The 17,985-nt window shown below is 37.6% G+C and overlaps 1 protein-coding gene across 1 annotated transcript in view; it reads left to right on the forward strand.

Annotated features, from left to right (window-relative positions):
* Nucleotides 1-17,985, forward strand: part of Grin3a (glutamate ionotropic receptor NMDA type subunit 3A) — a 180,164-nt gene that overhangs the window by 47,333 nt on the left and 114,846 nt on the right. Inside the window, exon 2 of the mRNA XM_057791100.1 lies at nucleotides 8,269-8,873. Coding sequence (XP_057647083.1) covers nucleotides 8,269-8,873 — 605 coding nt within the window. The remainder of the gene's footprint in view (nucleotides 1-8,268; nucleotides 8,874-17,985) is intronic.

Consider the following 17,985-nt stretch of genomic DNA (forward strand, 5'->3'; position numbering starts at 1 on the left):
AGTCTTTTCTAGTCCAAGAAGTTGACTCCATCCTGCAGCCCTGTCTTAGTTAGGGCTTTTATTGCTGTGAAAAGATTTCATGACCATGGCAACTCTTATATAAAGGAAAATATTTAATGGGGGCTGGCTTACAGTTCAGATGTTTAGTCCATTATCACATTGGCAGGAAGCATGGTGACATGCAGACAGACATGGTGCTGGAGAATGCACTGAGACTTCTACATCTTGACCCACAAGCAGCAGGATGTGAATGTCACACTAGACCTGGCTTGAGAATTTGAGACTTCAAAGCCCGCCACCTTTGTGATGCACTTCCTGCAACAAAGCCACACCTACTCCGAGGCCACACCTTCTAATAGTGCCACTACTTATTTACCTATAGGGACCGCTTTTACTCAAACTCCTATGATCCCCATCTTTCAGCCTTTCCCAACCCTTAGCAGCCACCTACTGTGAAACATCCCTCACTCAGCATTATTAAAAACCTGCAGCAGGCTGGGAAGTCCATAGTCCTATCCTTGAAACATTCATTATATACACTAAGTAACTGGTGTCTTATATTAAAAATTGTGAAGGATATAATATCCTAAGACCTTTGTTAATATCGTCATACTTCGCAGTTGAAATGTCCCTATAGACTATAAGTTTAAACACAAAACTCAAATATAAATGAAAATTTGAGGTAAGCTTTTTCAAATGTTCTTATGCTATCACACACACAAAGCCAGTTTCATTAATTATGTAACTGTCTTTTTTCTTTAAATTGTTGCCATATCTCCTCAAGAGTTGTTGCATTAGAAAGATGAGCGAAGAAAATGAATGAAGGCCATGTGCACCCTGAGAAGCAGATAGGACCCGCCAAGGACACAAAGAACCTCATTTTAAGGCATGCTATGACTCACCTTAAAAATTACTCCATCTGTGGGCTCTTAGAGTCACCTGCAGATGGTTGTAACTGTGAAGATTAAATTCACTAATGTTAAGGGTCTGCTTTCTGTGTTGTTTTTATCAACTGGAACGGGACAGAATATCAGTTAAAAGCACAGACTACCAATCCAACAAGCTGAGGTTTGGAGTTATTTGTGTCACCTTAAAAGAAATACTGACTCTTTCTGAATCTGACTTTATGATCTGTTAAAGGAGACTGATTGCCATAGTCACTGCATGGGGCTATTATGAGGATAAAGCAAGACACTCAGCATTGTAACATGAGGTCCTGCTTGTTGGGGTTTCTGTCCTGCCCAGTCCCCCAGCCATTTAGTCCTGAAGAAAATCACCCAGTCTAAATTAGATATAAACTGATTGGCCCATTAGTTCAAGCTTCATATTAGCTCTTGTAGCTTATATTAACTCATTATTCTTATCTATGTTAGCCACATGGCTCAGTACCTTTTTCAGCCAGGCAGGTCACATTCTGCTTCATATGTGGTCTGGGCAGGACTGGGAGGAATTGGCTTCCTCCTTCCTAGAATTCTCCTGTTCTCATTGGTTGACCCACCTATACTTCCTTCCTGGCCAATCAGTATTTATTTAGAGCATGATTGACAGAATACAAACAATTCTCCCACATCACAGCATAACATATTGGAGATAGCAGTAGTCATTATTTTTTTAAAAAAAAATTGTAATTATTATTGGATTCTGGTTTCAGGACAGAAACTGTGCCTTGTGTTTGCCTTACTTCTTAATGCTACTATAAAACAGAATTTATTTAAAAGCTTGGGCTAAAGAAATAAACTTTCATTTTCAGAACAAAAAAAAAAGCTTTCTGCATAATTGTGGTCTCTGAGGTGGGGGAGTATGAGTAAGAGAAAACCTGCTGGGGCCTCTTCAGTGAAGGAGAAGTAGTCACAGCATGGGAACCCTATTCTGAGCTTCTCCAGTGTGTCTTAGCAGCAGCAGACTCATGGAAGAGAGTAGATGTCCTCTCTGTGCAAATGCAAGGCAGCTCCAAGCTCACTGGAACCCTCCTAGCTTCAACCTCCTTATCCGGATCTGCTGGCCCAGGAAAACCCTGAAAGAATGGCATCGTTGCTTTAGTCTTTTCTGTTGGGGAATATCCTCAAGTCCTGGGTCAAACTTAATTATAGGCAATCATGGTTTTGAAAACTTGTATCAATCCAGAAAAGATTCAAATCTGTTTTTCCCAGAACAAAGATTTCTGTTTGGAACTCTAGAAGTTGGTTCCAAAATTCCTTATTTCATGACGGAGGATGGAACCTCTTACCTGAGAAAGAGTATGGGAAAGGGGAAACTATTGAGAACACCCATCTCCAAATAAACAGCCTCTCCGGTAGTGGTAGGTGCCTTTAATCCCAGCACTCAAGGGCAGAGGTTGGTGGATTCCTGAGAGTTCAAGGCCAACCTAGTCTACAGAGCAAGTTCCAAAGCTACACACAGAGAAACCCTGTCTCAAAAAAAAAAAAAAAATCAGTACTAAGATTGCTCTCTGCTCAAAATGTATCTTTGAGACTATCAGCATACTTTTGCTGGAGAGATGGTTCAGTGGTTAAGAGCACGGACTGCTCTTCCAGAGGGCCCTATTTCAATTCCCAGCACCCACAGGGCAGCTCACAGCTGTTTGTAACTCCAGTACCAGGGGACCTGACACCCATGTCAAAACATCAATGTACATAAAATAAAATAAGTTTAGAAACACACACACACACACACACACTTGTGAGATGAAGCCTTTATTTTCCTGTAAAATGTTTGGTATAATTGATTTCTGTAAAAGATGTCTTATTGCCAAGACCACTGTGTGCAAACAAACGAAATTTGGGAGACTCATAGCAATAAAATCATCACTTACAAGCACTTCCAGATCAAGGTCTACATTCTATAAGTAAATTTCCACTGGTACCACTTCCTAGGTACTCCTTCTGGGCCATACATGTTCCGTGCATTACCATGTTCCCACGTTTAATGTCATGAGATAGGAGATGGTACTGAGGTCATTTTGGAGATAGGAATCTATGACTCAGAGGTGTTAAATTGCGGGCAGGTGGCCGCATGACTTGTAATTGATAGAGACATAACTTCTACGTAGCTCACCCCAGCTTCTAAGCCCTAATACCACATAGCAGAAGAGAAGAGAAAAATTTAGATAGCTCAAGAGAGCAGTGACGCCACAAGCAAGGAGAGCTAGGGTGGGACCTAAGTGAGAACACTGTAGACACTACTAAAAGGATGCTACACAATCACACTAAAGGAATACAGCAGCATAATATACAGTCGTTGTTATTCCAGAGCAAGAAAGATAATAATATTGTTGGAGAACGATCAGCAGAAGCAGACCTTTAGCAAAATAAAGTCAATAACTAATTGCTTATGTTCTTACAGTAAACCATGTTATGCCCATGTCATGAGTCCCCCAAAGACCATCAGGAGTCCAAGTTTGTATGCAAAAAAGCAAATGACCTTTATTGCAAGCCCAAGCTGGGATCTCTGTCTGCTCCAACACAGTGGCTGGATCAGGGAGAGCACTGAGCTCAGCTGTGGAAGGGGTTTTAAGGAGTAATGGATGGGGGTGGGTAGGAGAATCTGGAGTCAGATGGGAGTTGAACTCTTGATTGGGTAGGAATGAGGCAATAGAAGTCTTTTCAAACAGGGATTGGTACTGGCGTTGCTGCAACCTATTCACAAGTTAATCAAGCTATTCTTTTTTTCAGATTTAATATAAATGTTTATTAAAATTATAGCAAAACTTTTTACAGAACTCGAAAGAACAATCCTTAACTTTATAAGAAAGAAATAAAAACTCAGGATAGCCTAAACAATTTTAAAAATCCTCTGAATGTATCACAGTCTTTGATTTTAAAACTTTTCTACAGAACCACAGTACTGAAATTAATCTACCTTAGATATAAATTTATATGCCTACAAACTAAAGATTTTTGACCAAGAAGCAAAATTTTAGAATGGAAAAGAAGCACATTTATCTCTCAAGCTATTCTTAATGTTCTGGGGCATCTAGTACTTTTGTTTGTCTCAATGCTGAATGGCCCCTCGCAGGGTATAGTCCATGACTTTTCCTGGTTATTGTAATGGTGAGGCCGAGCCTCAGTGTTGTTAGTTTGCAGCCTCTTCAGCCACTGTTTATGTTTACCCATATAGTTATCATCTGCTTTCAGATACATCTCTTTGCTCTTCTCAGATTCAATTAGAGAATGCCGTACAACACAGGTATCTGCATTCCTCCCACTTCTGCTGTCCTTTTCCTAGACTAGGCCTCCCTTCTTCCTAGCCCTGCCATACTGTATTGTTTGATTTATTGCTACCGCCAAGATTTATAATGATATGAAATGCCTATCTTTCCAGCTACTTAGATGTTTTCCCTCTCTTACCCAGTGCATGTGGAGAGAGCACTTCTCACAGTAGAAGGTCACAATTAAAAAATAAATAAAAAGGAGAAAAAGGTTAAAATTGCCTTTCTGGATTAAATGAGTGTTCAGTAAAGCATTCTGTGCTCTTGTTGACTAGGAGATGTTACTGATTTATTGGGAACACAAGCGCTTTTTCTATCACTGTTGCTGCAAATGTTCTTGGTATTTCACGTTCCTTCACTTTTTGTTTTAATAGATTATTTAATGCCAAAAATATCCTGAGAAATCGCCACACTGATTTCCAAAGTGGTTGCACAAGTTTGCATTCCCACCAGCAATGAATGAGTGTGCCTCTTTCTCCACAACCTCGCCAGCAAAGGCTATCATTGGTGTTTTTGATTTTAGCCATTCTGACAGGTGTAAGATGGTATCTCAAAGTTGTTTTAATTTGCATTTCCCTTATCACTAAGGAGGTTGAGCATGACCTTAAGTGTCTTTTGGCCATTTGAATTTCTTCTGTTGAGAATTCTCTGTTCAGATCAGTGCCCCATTTTTTTATTGGGTTCATTAGCATTTTAAAGTTTAGTTTCTTGAGTTCTTTATATATTTTGGTGATCAGACCTTTGTCTGTTGCAGGGTTGGTGAAGATCTTCTCCCAGTCAGAATAGATTATAGTATTCAGTTTAATGAATCCTGAATTCTCACATATTCACATAATTGGTCTATTTTTAATAATTTGATATTATTTTATGCTATTAGTAGATAGAAATTTATTTGTTTGCTTATTTGTTAGTTTGTTTGTCTGAGACAGGGTTTCTTTGTGTAATTTTGACCATCCTGGAACTCACTCTATAGACCAGACGGGCCTCAAATTTAGAGATTCACTTGCCTCTGCCTTCTGAGTGCTGGGATTAAAGAAGTGTGCCACCACTGCACAGCAAGAATTTATTTTTATAAAGCAAAATTAGGAATTTAAGTTGTACCATTTATCTAAATGTTTTGTTTTTCTCAACTCTTAATCTTGTATTTCTTTCCATTTTGCTTTATATTTCATGTATAATATAACTCAATATATTTAATTGCTGTTCTTTGTGTATGTTAACTTCTGTTCTATTTACTTCTTAACCCTTTTTAGAATTTCTGTTTGTAAACTATTCTTGCCTTACAAAAATTGAATTTCCAATGTTTTAATATAGGCTAAGGCAAGACCCTTCTATTGTCTTCTTTTTAAAATTTTCTCTATTTGGATTCAATATGTATTTTTAACTTTTTGCTAATGATTTTAACAAAATTTGTGAGACTAGAAGTTGTTAATCACTTGAATCTGTACAGGGTGTGTGTGTGGGTGTGTGTGTGCATGGGAGCATGTGTGTGCTCGTGCACATACAAGTGCATGATGGGGAAAGGATAGCATCACTTTGGCATCACAAGAAAAACTGAGATGCTACATGTGAAGCTACTAGATAAGTGTCATTAGATGCTTCTAAACTATCACTTAGTAAGTATTTATTTGAAGAATTACATCCCTTAAGACTGTGAAAGAATTAACTTCAACATCTGGAGTTCCTCAGTAGAACTGATTATAGGAACAAACCTGATTAAATGGATTAATTATTATCTGGTGGTGAAAAAAAGGGCCTCTTTAGTTAATTCCCATGTTGCTTCTCCTTGCCAAATTCTTTATGTCTCCATCTAGTGCTGAATAATAAATATGATCAGCTTATTTTATGCTCATTCTTGCTTTCATACAAACCTGTTCTTCAACGCTCCTCTAGTGAATTCCTCTGTGGGAAGTATTTGAACAAACCTTGGTTACAATTCAGGCAAAATGGTGGGTCTTGAAAGAGTGGTGGGCATGGTTTTCTCCCCAGTCTTTTGATTCTTAGTCCCTCAGATCATGATCAAAGTCCAGGAATTGGAGTGAGTGAAAGAATTATTCAGGTTGACATATACCATCTTTGGCTCAGTCTGCCAAAAGAGAGGTCAATGGGACAATTTCAGTCTATTGTCTGATATAAGCACTATGGTGCATGCAAGGCAATCTGTAGTGGAGACATGAACAACCTAAGATGTGCATTATTTTACAGCTATGAGAAATAATAAAATAAAAATGCATGTCACCACACCAAGAAATCAATAAGACAAATACATTGCAAATGCACATACTTATAAACAAATGAACAAAAACAATTCTAAAAAGCAAAAAACAAAAACAAAACAACAGCTAAACCACTTCTACAGCCAAAGAAATAGTTTATTCTGAGCCAAATATGGTTGATGATAAGCAGAGAACACAACAGCTAGTAATTCTACATGATGTGGGCCTGCCCCTTTCTGAGGAGTGGGGGGGGGTAGAAGGGAAGTGGGGGAAGGAATGAGGGAGAGGAGGGAAGGGAAACTGTGGTTGGTATGCTAAATAATGAAAATTTTAATTAAAAAAAATTAGACCAAAAAATCTAATTTATACATCAATAAATACATTCAACAAATACTTTCTCTGGGACACTAGATAGACAGGCTGTAGCAAAGCAAGGAAATCATTTCTACAAATTTCAGATGATATCACATTTTATGTTTTAGAACTGATTCAGCCTAGAGGCCTGCTAAGCTTAGAAGTTAACCTAATACTCATGAAACTGTCAGGTCAAAAACAGAAGTTAAGGTAAATGATGTTTTTGTTGTTGTTTTTTTTTAATTTTAGATAGCCTGATAATTATAGTTCTTAACCTACAAACTATTTTGTCTATAATCATATTGTTCTAGCCAGCCAAGGTCAGTCTACAGAATCTTTAATATAGATTCAGCTTCAGCAAATTTTGGTTAACAACAATCTAAAAGACCTTTTAGAAATATGGATGAAACACTTAGTTTGGGAAAATGAATGTAAATGCAAGCAGTCCTATTTATAGGTGAAAAGAAGGTTTGCATAAAAATGTTTGCCCTGGTTCAGGAAAAAACTAATTACCCAGTGTGGCTTGGTGTGTGTTGCAGAAAAAGGAAACTATCACAGACTAGGATTTTGGCAAATTCTCAGAAACAGTTCTATAGTTCCCAACTGGAAGATAGTTAATTCAATTTGATCGATACTTGTTTTGCAGCCAGCGTTTATAAAGCTTTGTTCTAAACTCAGAAAAGCATTGTTAAAGGGTAAATGTGTCAAGTGTCTTGCTGATGGGAAGAATAAATGATAAATTTATTAACGTTCCAAGGCTACCTTTCAACTATGTAATTTATAATTTGTCACTGCTGAATTAATAAACTCTTCCTTAATTGCACTGACAAATTCCATGAGTAGAGAAAATAATCATTTAAGTTTCACAAAATACATCCAGTGGCACATTTTTGAAAGCAAGAGTTCAAGATCAAGGCATATAGAAATGTAATCAGGTCTTAATATTGGACCCATACACTTAATCATGATGTGTGTACCCTAAAATATTTTGTATGTTTTAGAAGAGCCTTGCCCAAGGACCCAGAGACATATTCATCTTCTCTATTTTCTCATACAAGACTTGCACTGTAAAAGATGTGTATGATACTCATTTCATAGAAAGCAAGGCAATTTCTTTCAATTATTTCTTCTGAATGGATAATCGAACAAATGAGTTATTAAACATGGTATAAGAAATATGATGCATTAGGGGGACTAACTGTAAGGAAGAAAACCTCCATAAGAATCTATAACCGAATATGTGATTATTTCTCACATTTGCACTAAGAGCTATCTGCTCTCTGGTATTCTTGACAAAAATCATCAGGAAATTGGGGTAAAGAGTTGATTTTCATTAGACAACAAACAATGTTTTTTCTAATAGAATTTTATCCCAGGGGAAATATCACAGGGGAAAATAATGACTTTAGGCTCGCCGAAAAGCAAAAGTACCCTGTTATGGTCTTTGAGCAATACTTTCTAATTCTTCTTTTTCATTATCTTTAAATACAGAATCCCCTGCATCTACAACTGAGTTTAGAAAACTCATTAAGTTCTGATGCTGATGTCACTGTCTCAATCCTGGCCATGAACAACTGGTACAATTTTAGCTTGTTGCTATGCCAGGAAGACTGGAATATCACCGAGTTCCTCCTCCTTACCGAGAATAACTCCAAGTTCAACCTTGGATCTATCATCAACATCACTGCTAACCTGTCCTCCACCAAGGACCTCCTAAGTTTCCTGCAGGTCCAACTGGAGAGCATTAAGAACAGCACACCCACGATGGTAATGTTTGGCTGCGACATGGAGAGTGTCCGGCAGATTTTTGAAATTTCCAACCAGTTTGGTCTATCACCTCCTGAGCTCCACTGGGTTCTAGGAGACTCCCAGAATGTGGAGGAACTAAGGACAGAAGGCCTGCCTTTAGGGCTCATTGCTCATGGAAAAACAACACAGTCCATCTTTGAGTACTATGTTCAGGATGCCATGGAGTTGGTTGCAAGAGCTGTAGCCACAGCCACCATGATCCAGCCAGAACTTGCTCTCCTTCCCAGTACGATGAACTGCATGGATGTGAAAACCACAAATCTGACTTCTGGACAATATTTATCAAGGTAGGATGCAAAAACTGGATTACATTCTCACCCAAGGAACTTGTCTTGGATATAGGCCAATAGTTCTGAGATGGTCAATAGAAGAAGAATGGTATCTCATGATCTGTTATCTGTAATTTGATTCATAGTCTTTGCCCTATATTGTAGAGACAGCACTCACCTCTGGCTATCTCTTCTTTCACTATTGAGTTCTTGACAGATTATTTAAAAACTTTGAGCCTCAATGTTCTAACAAGTAAATTGGGATAACATGGGATAGCTTAATATAGTATACTAAATAGGCTGTGAACTTGTATGAAAATAATTAACCCATGTTCAACTCATAGTAGATAAAAGCAAGGTGGAATGTTTGTGATAGATGACAGAGAAAATAGAAGATACAAGATGTGTGGATGATAAGTAAATAGGTGATATGCAGAGAACAGATAGATAGATAGATAGATAGATAGATAGATAGATAGATAGATAGATAGATAGATAGATAGGATATATAAAAGTAAGAATTCCATAAGGATGTTTATTATTTTACACATAATTGCATGTGTGTATATTATAATTTGGTACCTTTATTGTTTAGTAGCTCACTTGATTCAGAAGATGGAATGGAAAATTCCATCTAAAATAAAAGATGATCTCTCGTATAGAAATAGCCTTAGAATTACTGAAGAAAGGGGAATGAATGTCCTTAATGATAATTTCAAGCTACTTTAATTTTATCTGGAAAAAAATGATCTATGGTTAGAGAGACAAGGTCAGAGAATGATGCTGTTTCAGAGGTGAATCGTCCCAGTAGACTGAGATATAGTTTAAGACAATACTCTTAAAGAAGTGGCATTTGAACGTACAAAATATAAGGAAATTTTATAGAAAACACTAATATTTAATAGAAGACCAGAATGTCATCATAATTTCACACATGATTGTGATAAGCTCTTATGATACACAAACAATCTGCTAACAGCCAAGTGTGACAGAAGCGAAGATAAAGCGCCGCCTAGTGTTGTTGACAAAGATGTAAAGTGGGTATTGGGCACACACCTCTAATTGCAGCATTTGGGAGGCAAAGCCAGGAGGGCCTTTGTGAGTTCAAAACCAGTCTGGGTTGCATAGTGAGTTCCAGGCCAGCAAGGAAACACAGCAGGACCTTGTTTCAAAAGAAAAATAATTAAAGTAATTCAAATTAAATTTTAAAAATCTATTAATGATAAAATTGGATATTATATCATCCTAACTTTCCCTTTTCCATGTAGCATTTTAATCTACATAAGATCAAGCTTGTTGGATATTTTACTTTGCAGCGTCTGCACAGAGTTAACCCGTTTGTACATAATACTGAGTTACACAACCCTAGTACATAACTGAGGTTCAAGGTTCTATTTAGGAAAAGAAAGCTTCTCCTTTCTCAACACCATGAACAGAGCTCCAATTTAAAATCCCGAACAGTGTTTCTTAGGAGGACAGTCATAGCGGTAGACAGGAGAAACCGCAGCTGAAAATCATATCGTGTCATCTAGCATCCACTTGTCTCATGTTAAATGAACAACCCAAGAAAAATATCTGTTTAGGTTTTAAAAACATTTAGAAAAAATGAGTAAGAGTATTTGTTGATTTGAGTTATATATACCCCAGGCATTTATTTTATCAACGTCGAATGATCCTTCTGGCTTTCCAAGGTTTAATTTACAGTAAAATCCCATTTCTTAGGCTGGCAAGGTTGCTCAATGGGGAAATCAAGACTAAGATTTGAGTTACATAGTAGAAGGAGAGAACTGGCTTCTGGATATTGTCTTTTGACCTCCATACTTGCACAGTATCACATATATACACTCTCTCTCTCTCTCTCTCTCACACACACACACACATACACAGACACACACTAAATATAATTTAAAAAATTTAAAATCTTCCTCCACAAGGATCCTATGGCACCTTTTATATTGAATTCTACAGCAGTCCTTAGCCTGCTCTACCCTGACTTGTCTGCTTTCTGAAGAGAATACATATTCCATTAGGTGCAAACACTATTTTTCAGCCTAGGACAAAGCCTAGCATCTAGCATGCTTAATAGATAGCTACTGAAATCTATTTAAGGAGAAAGGAAACTTTCTATCGTATTTGTGTCGTCCACTCTCATTCACTGTGAAGGGAATGGAGAGCTGGTGAGCAAAGACTTGCAAACTCGCAATTTGCCTAGCTACGTGCGCTCTTTCCTGTGATTTCTTTCACTTTTGTCTCTGTGGTGAAAGAGTCTATCCTTATGACTGTTTCCCCATATTTTATTCCACAAAGTTTGAAAGTTATAAGAGTGTAGGATTTGGCACCCAGGGGCAGTTCACAATGCATAGAGGTCAGCGACAATATTTTCATCCCCGTTGGGGAGGTATGAGAAATAAGCTCAAAGTACTTCAGAAAAATATGCCTAGGACTTTTTTTTTTTTTTAACTCCCAGAGGAATACAGTCAAAGAAAAAAAAATTCAAAGTGTCAGGACGGGGTCAGGGACAGTGAGCAAATCCCCGGAAGGTGTCTTTATAATGAATAACTTAAAGGTTGCCTTAATCCAGAAAACAGCTGCAGATTTTCCATCATCCTTATTTATTTTGTTTAACTCAGCCTTTTAGAAAGTTAGTTATTCTCAGTCCATAAGTCACATCTGCATACAGTAATTTTCTTAATTGTCCCTAAATTCTGTACGGCTGACCCCAATCCCTCGCTGCATAATAAAAGCCAGGGGGATAATGAGCTGTGACGAGATGGTGCCAGAGTTATGCAAGCTTTCATTTCTCACACAGCCATTTTCGGTTTGGGCTGACAAAATTGTTAACATTTTAAAATGTTAATGAAATCGCCCCAAACATGGCATTTCCAGCACAGGCTTTTAGAGTAGGAAAATAATTTCTTGTGGCAGACTACACAGACATAATTACAGGTATAAGGGATTTAATTCTTCTCAGTTGCCCATAGCCAGAGCAAATGTCCATCACGACTCAGTGTAGACAAAAGCGCTGGAGGACCAAGGTCATTATGTTATCTTTAACAATGTATTACAAAGTTGTTTTACTAAGTGTTAATTGTTTGGGGCAACTGTAGATGGTACATTATTTTGACAACGCCTCCATGAATGCACGTCTCTGCTTTTCTAACCTATCAATGACTATTTCTTCAACTAGACAGAAGTAGATATAATGAATACTTGAGTTTCTCATTTTAGAACTGACAGCATAATACATAAAGGGAAACTATAAAATTCTTGGATACGTGTTTTTTTTCCCCATGAGAGAAAAGGGTCTGCCCTTTAACTTTCAATCTTCTTATCTTGGGTATCCCATGCGCTGGGATCACAGGACTGGATCTCTATGCCTAGATGGATATGCACTTTTTCAAATACACAAAAAAATAAAATCATTAACATACTCATAGATTTGGTGGTATGTTTTAATAAATGAATAAAAGTTTTCATGTTTGATGTAGATGGAACTTTCTCTGGGCAGCCAACTAGCTCCCAAATAAAGACACAGAAACTTATCATTAATATGAATGCACCTCGCTAGCTTAGGCTTGCCCTATTAGCTCTCTTAATATAACCTGTTTCAATTCATCTACATTTTGCCTTGAGACTTTTTACCTTTCTTTCATTCTGCATGTCCTACTTTCTTGCTTCCCCAGAAATGTCTGGCTGGCTGGTCCCTGTCATCTTCCTGGCATCTCTTTTTTCTTCTTCTCTTGAGCCTAAATTTTTCCTCCCACTTTCTCTTCCTACCTGGAAGTCCAATCTATACTTTCTTCCTCACTATTGGCTAGTCAGTTTTTTATTAGACCATTCAGGTAGGTACCTTAGGCAGGCAAGGTAAAATAGCAACACATTTTTACATAGTTAAACAAATGCTCTGCAATATAAACAAATCCAACACATCTTTACATAATTAAGCAAATATTCCACAACATCAATGCAACACACCTTTACATAGCTAAACAAATGCAATACAACTTTGCATAGTTAAACAAATATTCTTCAACATTTCCTCTTTGTGTCTAAATAAAAGTTTTAGCTTTAACATAGTAAGACTACATACAATAAGAACAATTATCATGTAAGAATTAAATTTACAATATCCAGTCCACTTGGCAAATTCAGAGAAAATATTTCACTGTCTATCCTATAATGGTGGGTCCAAAGTTATATACCTGGTTCACTTTCTATCCAAACTTGTATTACCAACCCAAAAGTATCTTTTTAGACCTCAAAACATGTTCTTAAATGATTTAAGCATTTATGTTTCTTGGCCTTATAAACTTTACATCTCTTATGTAAGTTCCTTTTCTCAATTTGGTAACATGGCAAACTATAGCTACCTTGTTTTCAACTCCATCAGAGACCTAAGAAGAATATAATATTACCTAAGTAAACAGGAAATACAGAGCAAACAGCTTCCCAAACTATACACATGTGGCCATAGCAAAGATATATGGCTGCCTGGACAGTCACCCAAGGTTCCTCTAAAACTTTAAGGCATCCATCTTTGACCTACAAGCCTAGAATATCTGACAGACTCTGTGAAGCAAGATTTTTGAAGAACTATCCTAAGTTGTATTGACAAAGTTTGGCAGTTGCTTTCTTTTGTGTTCTACTTGTCCAGTTTGTATAATATGCTGTCAGCATCAAAGCAAAGGCAGTTTCTTGCCAAAATGGCTCACTTTGCCGCAGTGAAAGCAAAGGTTCTTCAATGCCCATTATCCTTTTATTAAGTAGATAGGTATTGCAAGGAGTAGACATGCCTCATTATCATAAAAAGCTTTAGGATAATTGTGAATGCCCAAAAATATGAACTTATTTATGTGTTGACCTGTTGTAGGAGGCCACTTGTTTTATTCCTGGCTGCGCAGACCCAAAAGAGTCACTATATTAATTAAATCACTGCTTGGCACATTAGCTCTAGCTTCTTATTGGCTAACTCTTACATCATAATTTAACACATTTCTATTAATCTGTGTATCACCACATGGCTGTGGCTTACTAGGTAAAGTTCCATCTGGCGTCTGTCTCTGGCAGGGCTACATGGCTTCTTCTTGACTCTGCTTTCTTTCTCCAAGCATTCAGTTTAGTTTTCCCTACCCAAGTCTGTTCAGCCCTGCTGTGCTATAGGCTCAAAGAAGTTTCTTTATTAACCAATAGTATTCACAACATACAGGGGAGGATCCCACAGTGCCTCCTTTTTTTCTGTTTAAATAAAAAGGAAGGTTTTTAACTTTAACATATCAAAATTACGTATACCAAAACAGGTGTCAAGTAAGAATTGCAGTTACAGCATTTATATCTACTTTATCTTTTATCATAACAAGGGAAAATATAATTATAACTATATATTCTCCATTAATCTGTGTCTCACCATGAGGCTGTGGCTTACTGGGTAAAGTTGCAAAATCTGTCCCCAGCAGGGCAACATGGCTTCTCCTGACTCCACCTTCTTTCTCCCAGCATTCATTTTAGTTTTCCCCACCTAGATAAGTTCTGCCTTGCTATAGGCCAAAGCAGTTTCTTTATTCATTAACCAATAAAAGTAACACATAGACAGAAGGACCTCCCACATCATTTCCCCTTTTCTATTTAAATAAAAAGGAAGGTTTAACATTCACATAGTAAAATTACATATAATAAAACAGGTATCAAACAATAATTACAGTTACAATATTTTTTAAAAATATTTATTTATTTATTATGTATACAATATTCTGTCTGTGTATGCCTGCAGGCCAGAAGAGGGCACCAGACCTCATTACAGATGGTTGTGAGCCACCATGTGGTTGCTGGGGATTGAACTCAGGACCCTTGGAAGAGCAGGCCATGCTCTTAACCTCTGAGCCATCTCTCCAGCCTCCAGTTACAATATTTTTATCTACTGTATCTTTTATCATAACTCAGGAAAACTATAACTATCACTATCTAGTCATCAGCTCTATCAAAGAATCCAGAAGGATATGATGCTACCTACGTAAACAGGAAGTATATTGTAATCAACTTCCAAAACTCTATAATTGACAGAGACATCTCACTGCCTATACAGTCACCCAAAGTTCTTCTGTACCATTGGGGCATCCATCTTCAGGCCCAGAGTATCCAGGAGACTTTGCTATGAAGCAGGCAATTTCAGAGGCAGTTCTGCCTATATTGGCAGTTTGTCAGTCACGTTTTTCTGTGTCCTGCAGAATATCTGGCAGACTCTTCCATGAAGTAGGAACCCATAAGGATTGTCCCACCTTTAGGCAAGTTCAGCAGTTATTTCTTTTTGGGTCCTGAATGTCCAGCTCATACATCATAGCATCAAGCAGACTAGGCAAGAGCAGTTTCTTGCCCTAATGGCTAGCAAACTTCATAAAAAGTTTCTTCAATATCCATCTTCCTCTTGAAGTAACTGTTGCTACCAGGAGCAGATATGTTTCACTGTCATGAAAAGTGAAATTTTTTAAGTTTTTGTTGTTATTGTTTGTTTGTTGTTTGTTTTTGCAGTACTGTCTCACTGTCATGAAAAGTTTTAGAATAATCGTGGAGGCCCAAAAATATGAGCTTATTTCCATGTTGGCCAAAAGTCAGAGAGTTGGAACTTACCTCTATTCCTTCAAGGTTATTGTGTTTCTACCTCAAACAAAGGTCCCACCTAGAGTTAGCTCAAAGAGTTCTGCTCTCTCAAGGTTATTTTCAACAGGTGTAGCTAATATCGAGACCTCATATTTCAGGAATAGAGAAGTAAATATGTTTCAAATTCAAACAAAGTCTGAGGATCTAACTAAGTTCCAGTTCCTTTGTGGAGATAACATTGGATTCCACCCAAGGAGTGGTTTGCCGACAGAATGTTTTGGTCTAGGGTGTAAGCAGTATCCTGTCTGCATGTCTGCCTGCAGGCCAGAAGAGGGCACCAGATCTCATTACAGATGGTTTTGAGCCACCATGTGGTTGCTGGGAATTGAACTCAGGACCATTGCAGGAGCAGGCAGTGCTCTTAACCACTGAGCCATCTCTCCAGCCCCCTAATAGTAATTCTTTAATCGTTGATTCTGCACATATTATTAAGAATTTATTATATGCCAGGCATGAAGAGATACTAGTAAATTCTAGGGGGAAATGCTAAAGGACATGCTACACACAAAAATATATCTCTTTAAATTGGTGATGGTCCCATGTCCATGTTTATTCCTGAACACTAGAAAATTAAAAAGACACTTGGGGTTTCATGATATTCATGATCTAATTCTAATTTTGGATATTTCTATCTATTAGCACTATTATGCAGTAGCATTTCAAGCTAATCAAAGGTATGTAAACTGTATAACCTTTAAATTTATTGTTAAACCACTTTACCTTACCCGCATTCTAGGGCACTTTCATGATTAATATAAATCTTCCTTAATTAGGACTTTATGACTTTGCAGTTTAGATTTTCAGTCATAGGCTATTTAAAATTAAGAGGCAAAAATTGCCAATGGTGAATAATCTCCTAAGTACCTACCCCCAGATGGCTAGTTAGCATGCAAGTTGCTACATGAACTTTAAGAGAAATACAGCTGCACTAAACATGGAAACCCCCTGCTAGATGCTACTGCTCGGCACCAACTCTCTAGTGCCCCCAGGAAAACACATTGCTTATGGGTGACCTTTTCTGTCTGGCTGTGACCCTCTTAGCTTAACTTTCTCTGCTGGAACACTTGGGTAGTTGATACTTACAGAAGAAGATACACGCTGTAGAGTTTTATATGTGTCTTTTAGGAGCCCTTGTCACTGTACCAGTTGACTGAACCCCTATGGTCATTCTTCTCCTTCTGGGTCACTTAAAGAATGACATAAATTGAGTCTAAAATCTATTGTTCTAAGTCATGAGGACCTCAGATAAAGAACACTGGAAAATGCACCTTACCTTGGGACCTTCTTTTGATGAATGCAGGAGGATTCAGGGTCCAGCAGGTTTTAACCTGGAGACTCTCTCCACATTAGGAGAGCTTCCAAGTTGTTGTTTGCCGGAAAGGGAATTGTATTCTTTGTTCACATTTTCACTTCATATGCTTCTATTATAAAATTTGGAGATAGACCAAAAACTCTGAATCTGTGGAGAACAATGTTACAGCTCTACTCTGAATTCTAGATCTCTCTCAGGACTGCTCTCGTCTCCACACTCTGTAACGTTACAGAGGGATGTCTGGCTGGACAGTATTCTGTAGTGTTCCATTTCCAGAACCATGCCTCAGCAATACAGGAAGAGAAATCAGCACCAGCACTAGTATTCACGACAGATCTAAAGAACCAGCATGAAAGTTAGGACAATACACAAAACAGCCAGGGATAGTCAACGGGTGGTCACAAACCACAATTATGAAGAACCAAAGTTCATAACAAATCCCAGGGAATAAAGAAAATGACCAGGATGTGAAACAAATCTCTTCTGTGTGGTACATGGGGAAAAACAAAACAAAACATATCAAAAAGGGTGCCTGCTTGCCCCTTACAGCACATCAAAGCAAGAAAAAGATAGTACCTTAGCCATGCGTCAGGTTTCTATCTGCAGCCTTCTCTTCCCACACACCAATAAAGCACTGCACAAAATGTATTGCATTATGACTCATATTTTTTAGTAATTTTCTCCTCCCTTGGCAAAATTCAAGAATGTCAGCAACTCTCCTTCCACTGTGAATTTTTACTTATAGCTGAATATTGCAAAGATTGGCCAAACACAAACTCAGAGGATTCATACATGTGTGTATATATTTATTGTTAAATCTATTTTGTCCATTTACTGATGGAAGTGTTTTTTAAAAACATGAACCTGTATGTTGTTTTAAAATACAACGATATCAATGATTATACTATATCAGCACCCGGTGCCCAGAGCATCAAAGCTTAGCAATTTCTAGCTCCTATTGAGTTCCTTATCATCAGAGAGCTTCCCTATTGAACTAATTTCTATTTTTGTATCTTATCCATTATTCAGAAGGAAACATATTAGAATCTTAATGTTTTGAACACTCTATAAACTAAAAATGCAAAAGCTTCCTGGCTGAGTGAGCCCATTCTTTTGGCAAAGCAGGGAATGCTTTAGGGTACTTGTCTGTTCTAAGATGTGTATTTA

The sequence above is a fragment of the Chionomys nivalis genome, chromosome 16, assembly GCF_950005125.1.
Source record: "Chionomys nivalis chromosome 16, mChiNiv1.1, whole genome shotgun sequence".
NCBI lineage: Eukaryota > Metazoa > Chordata > Mammalia > Rodentia > Cricetidae > Chionomys > Chionomys nivalis.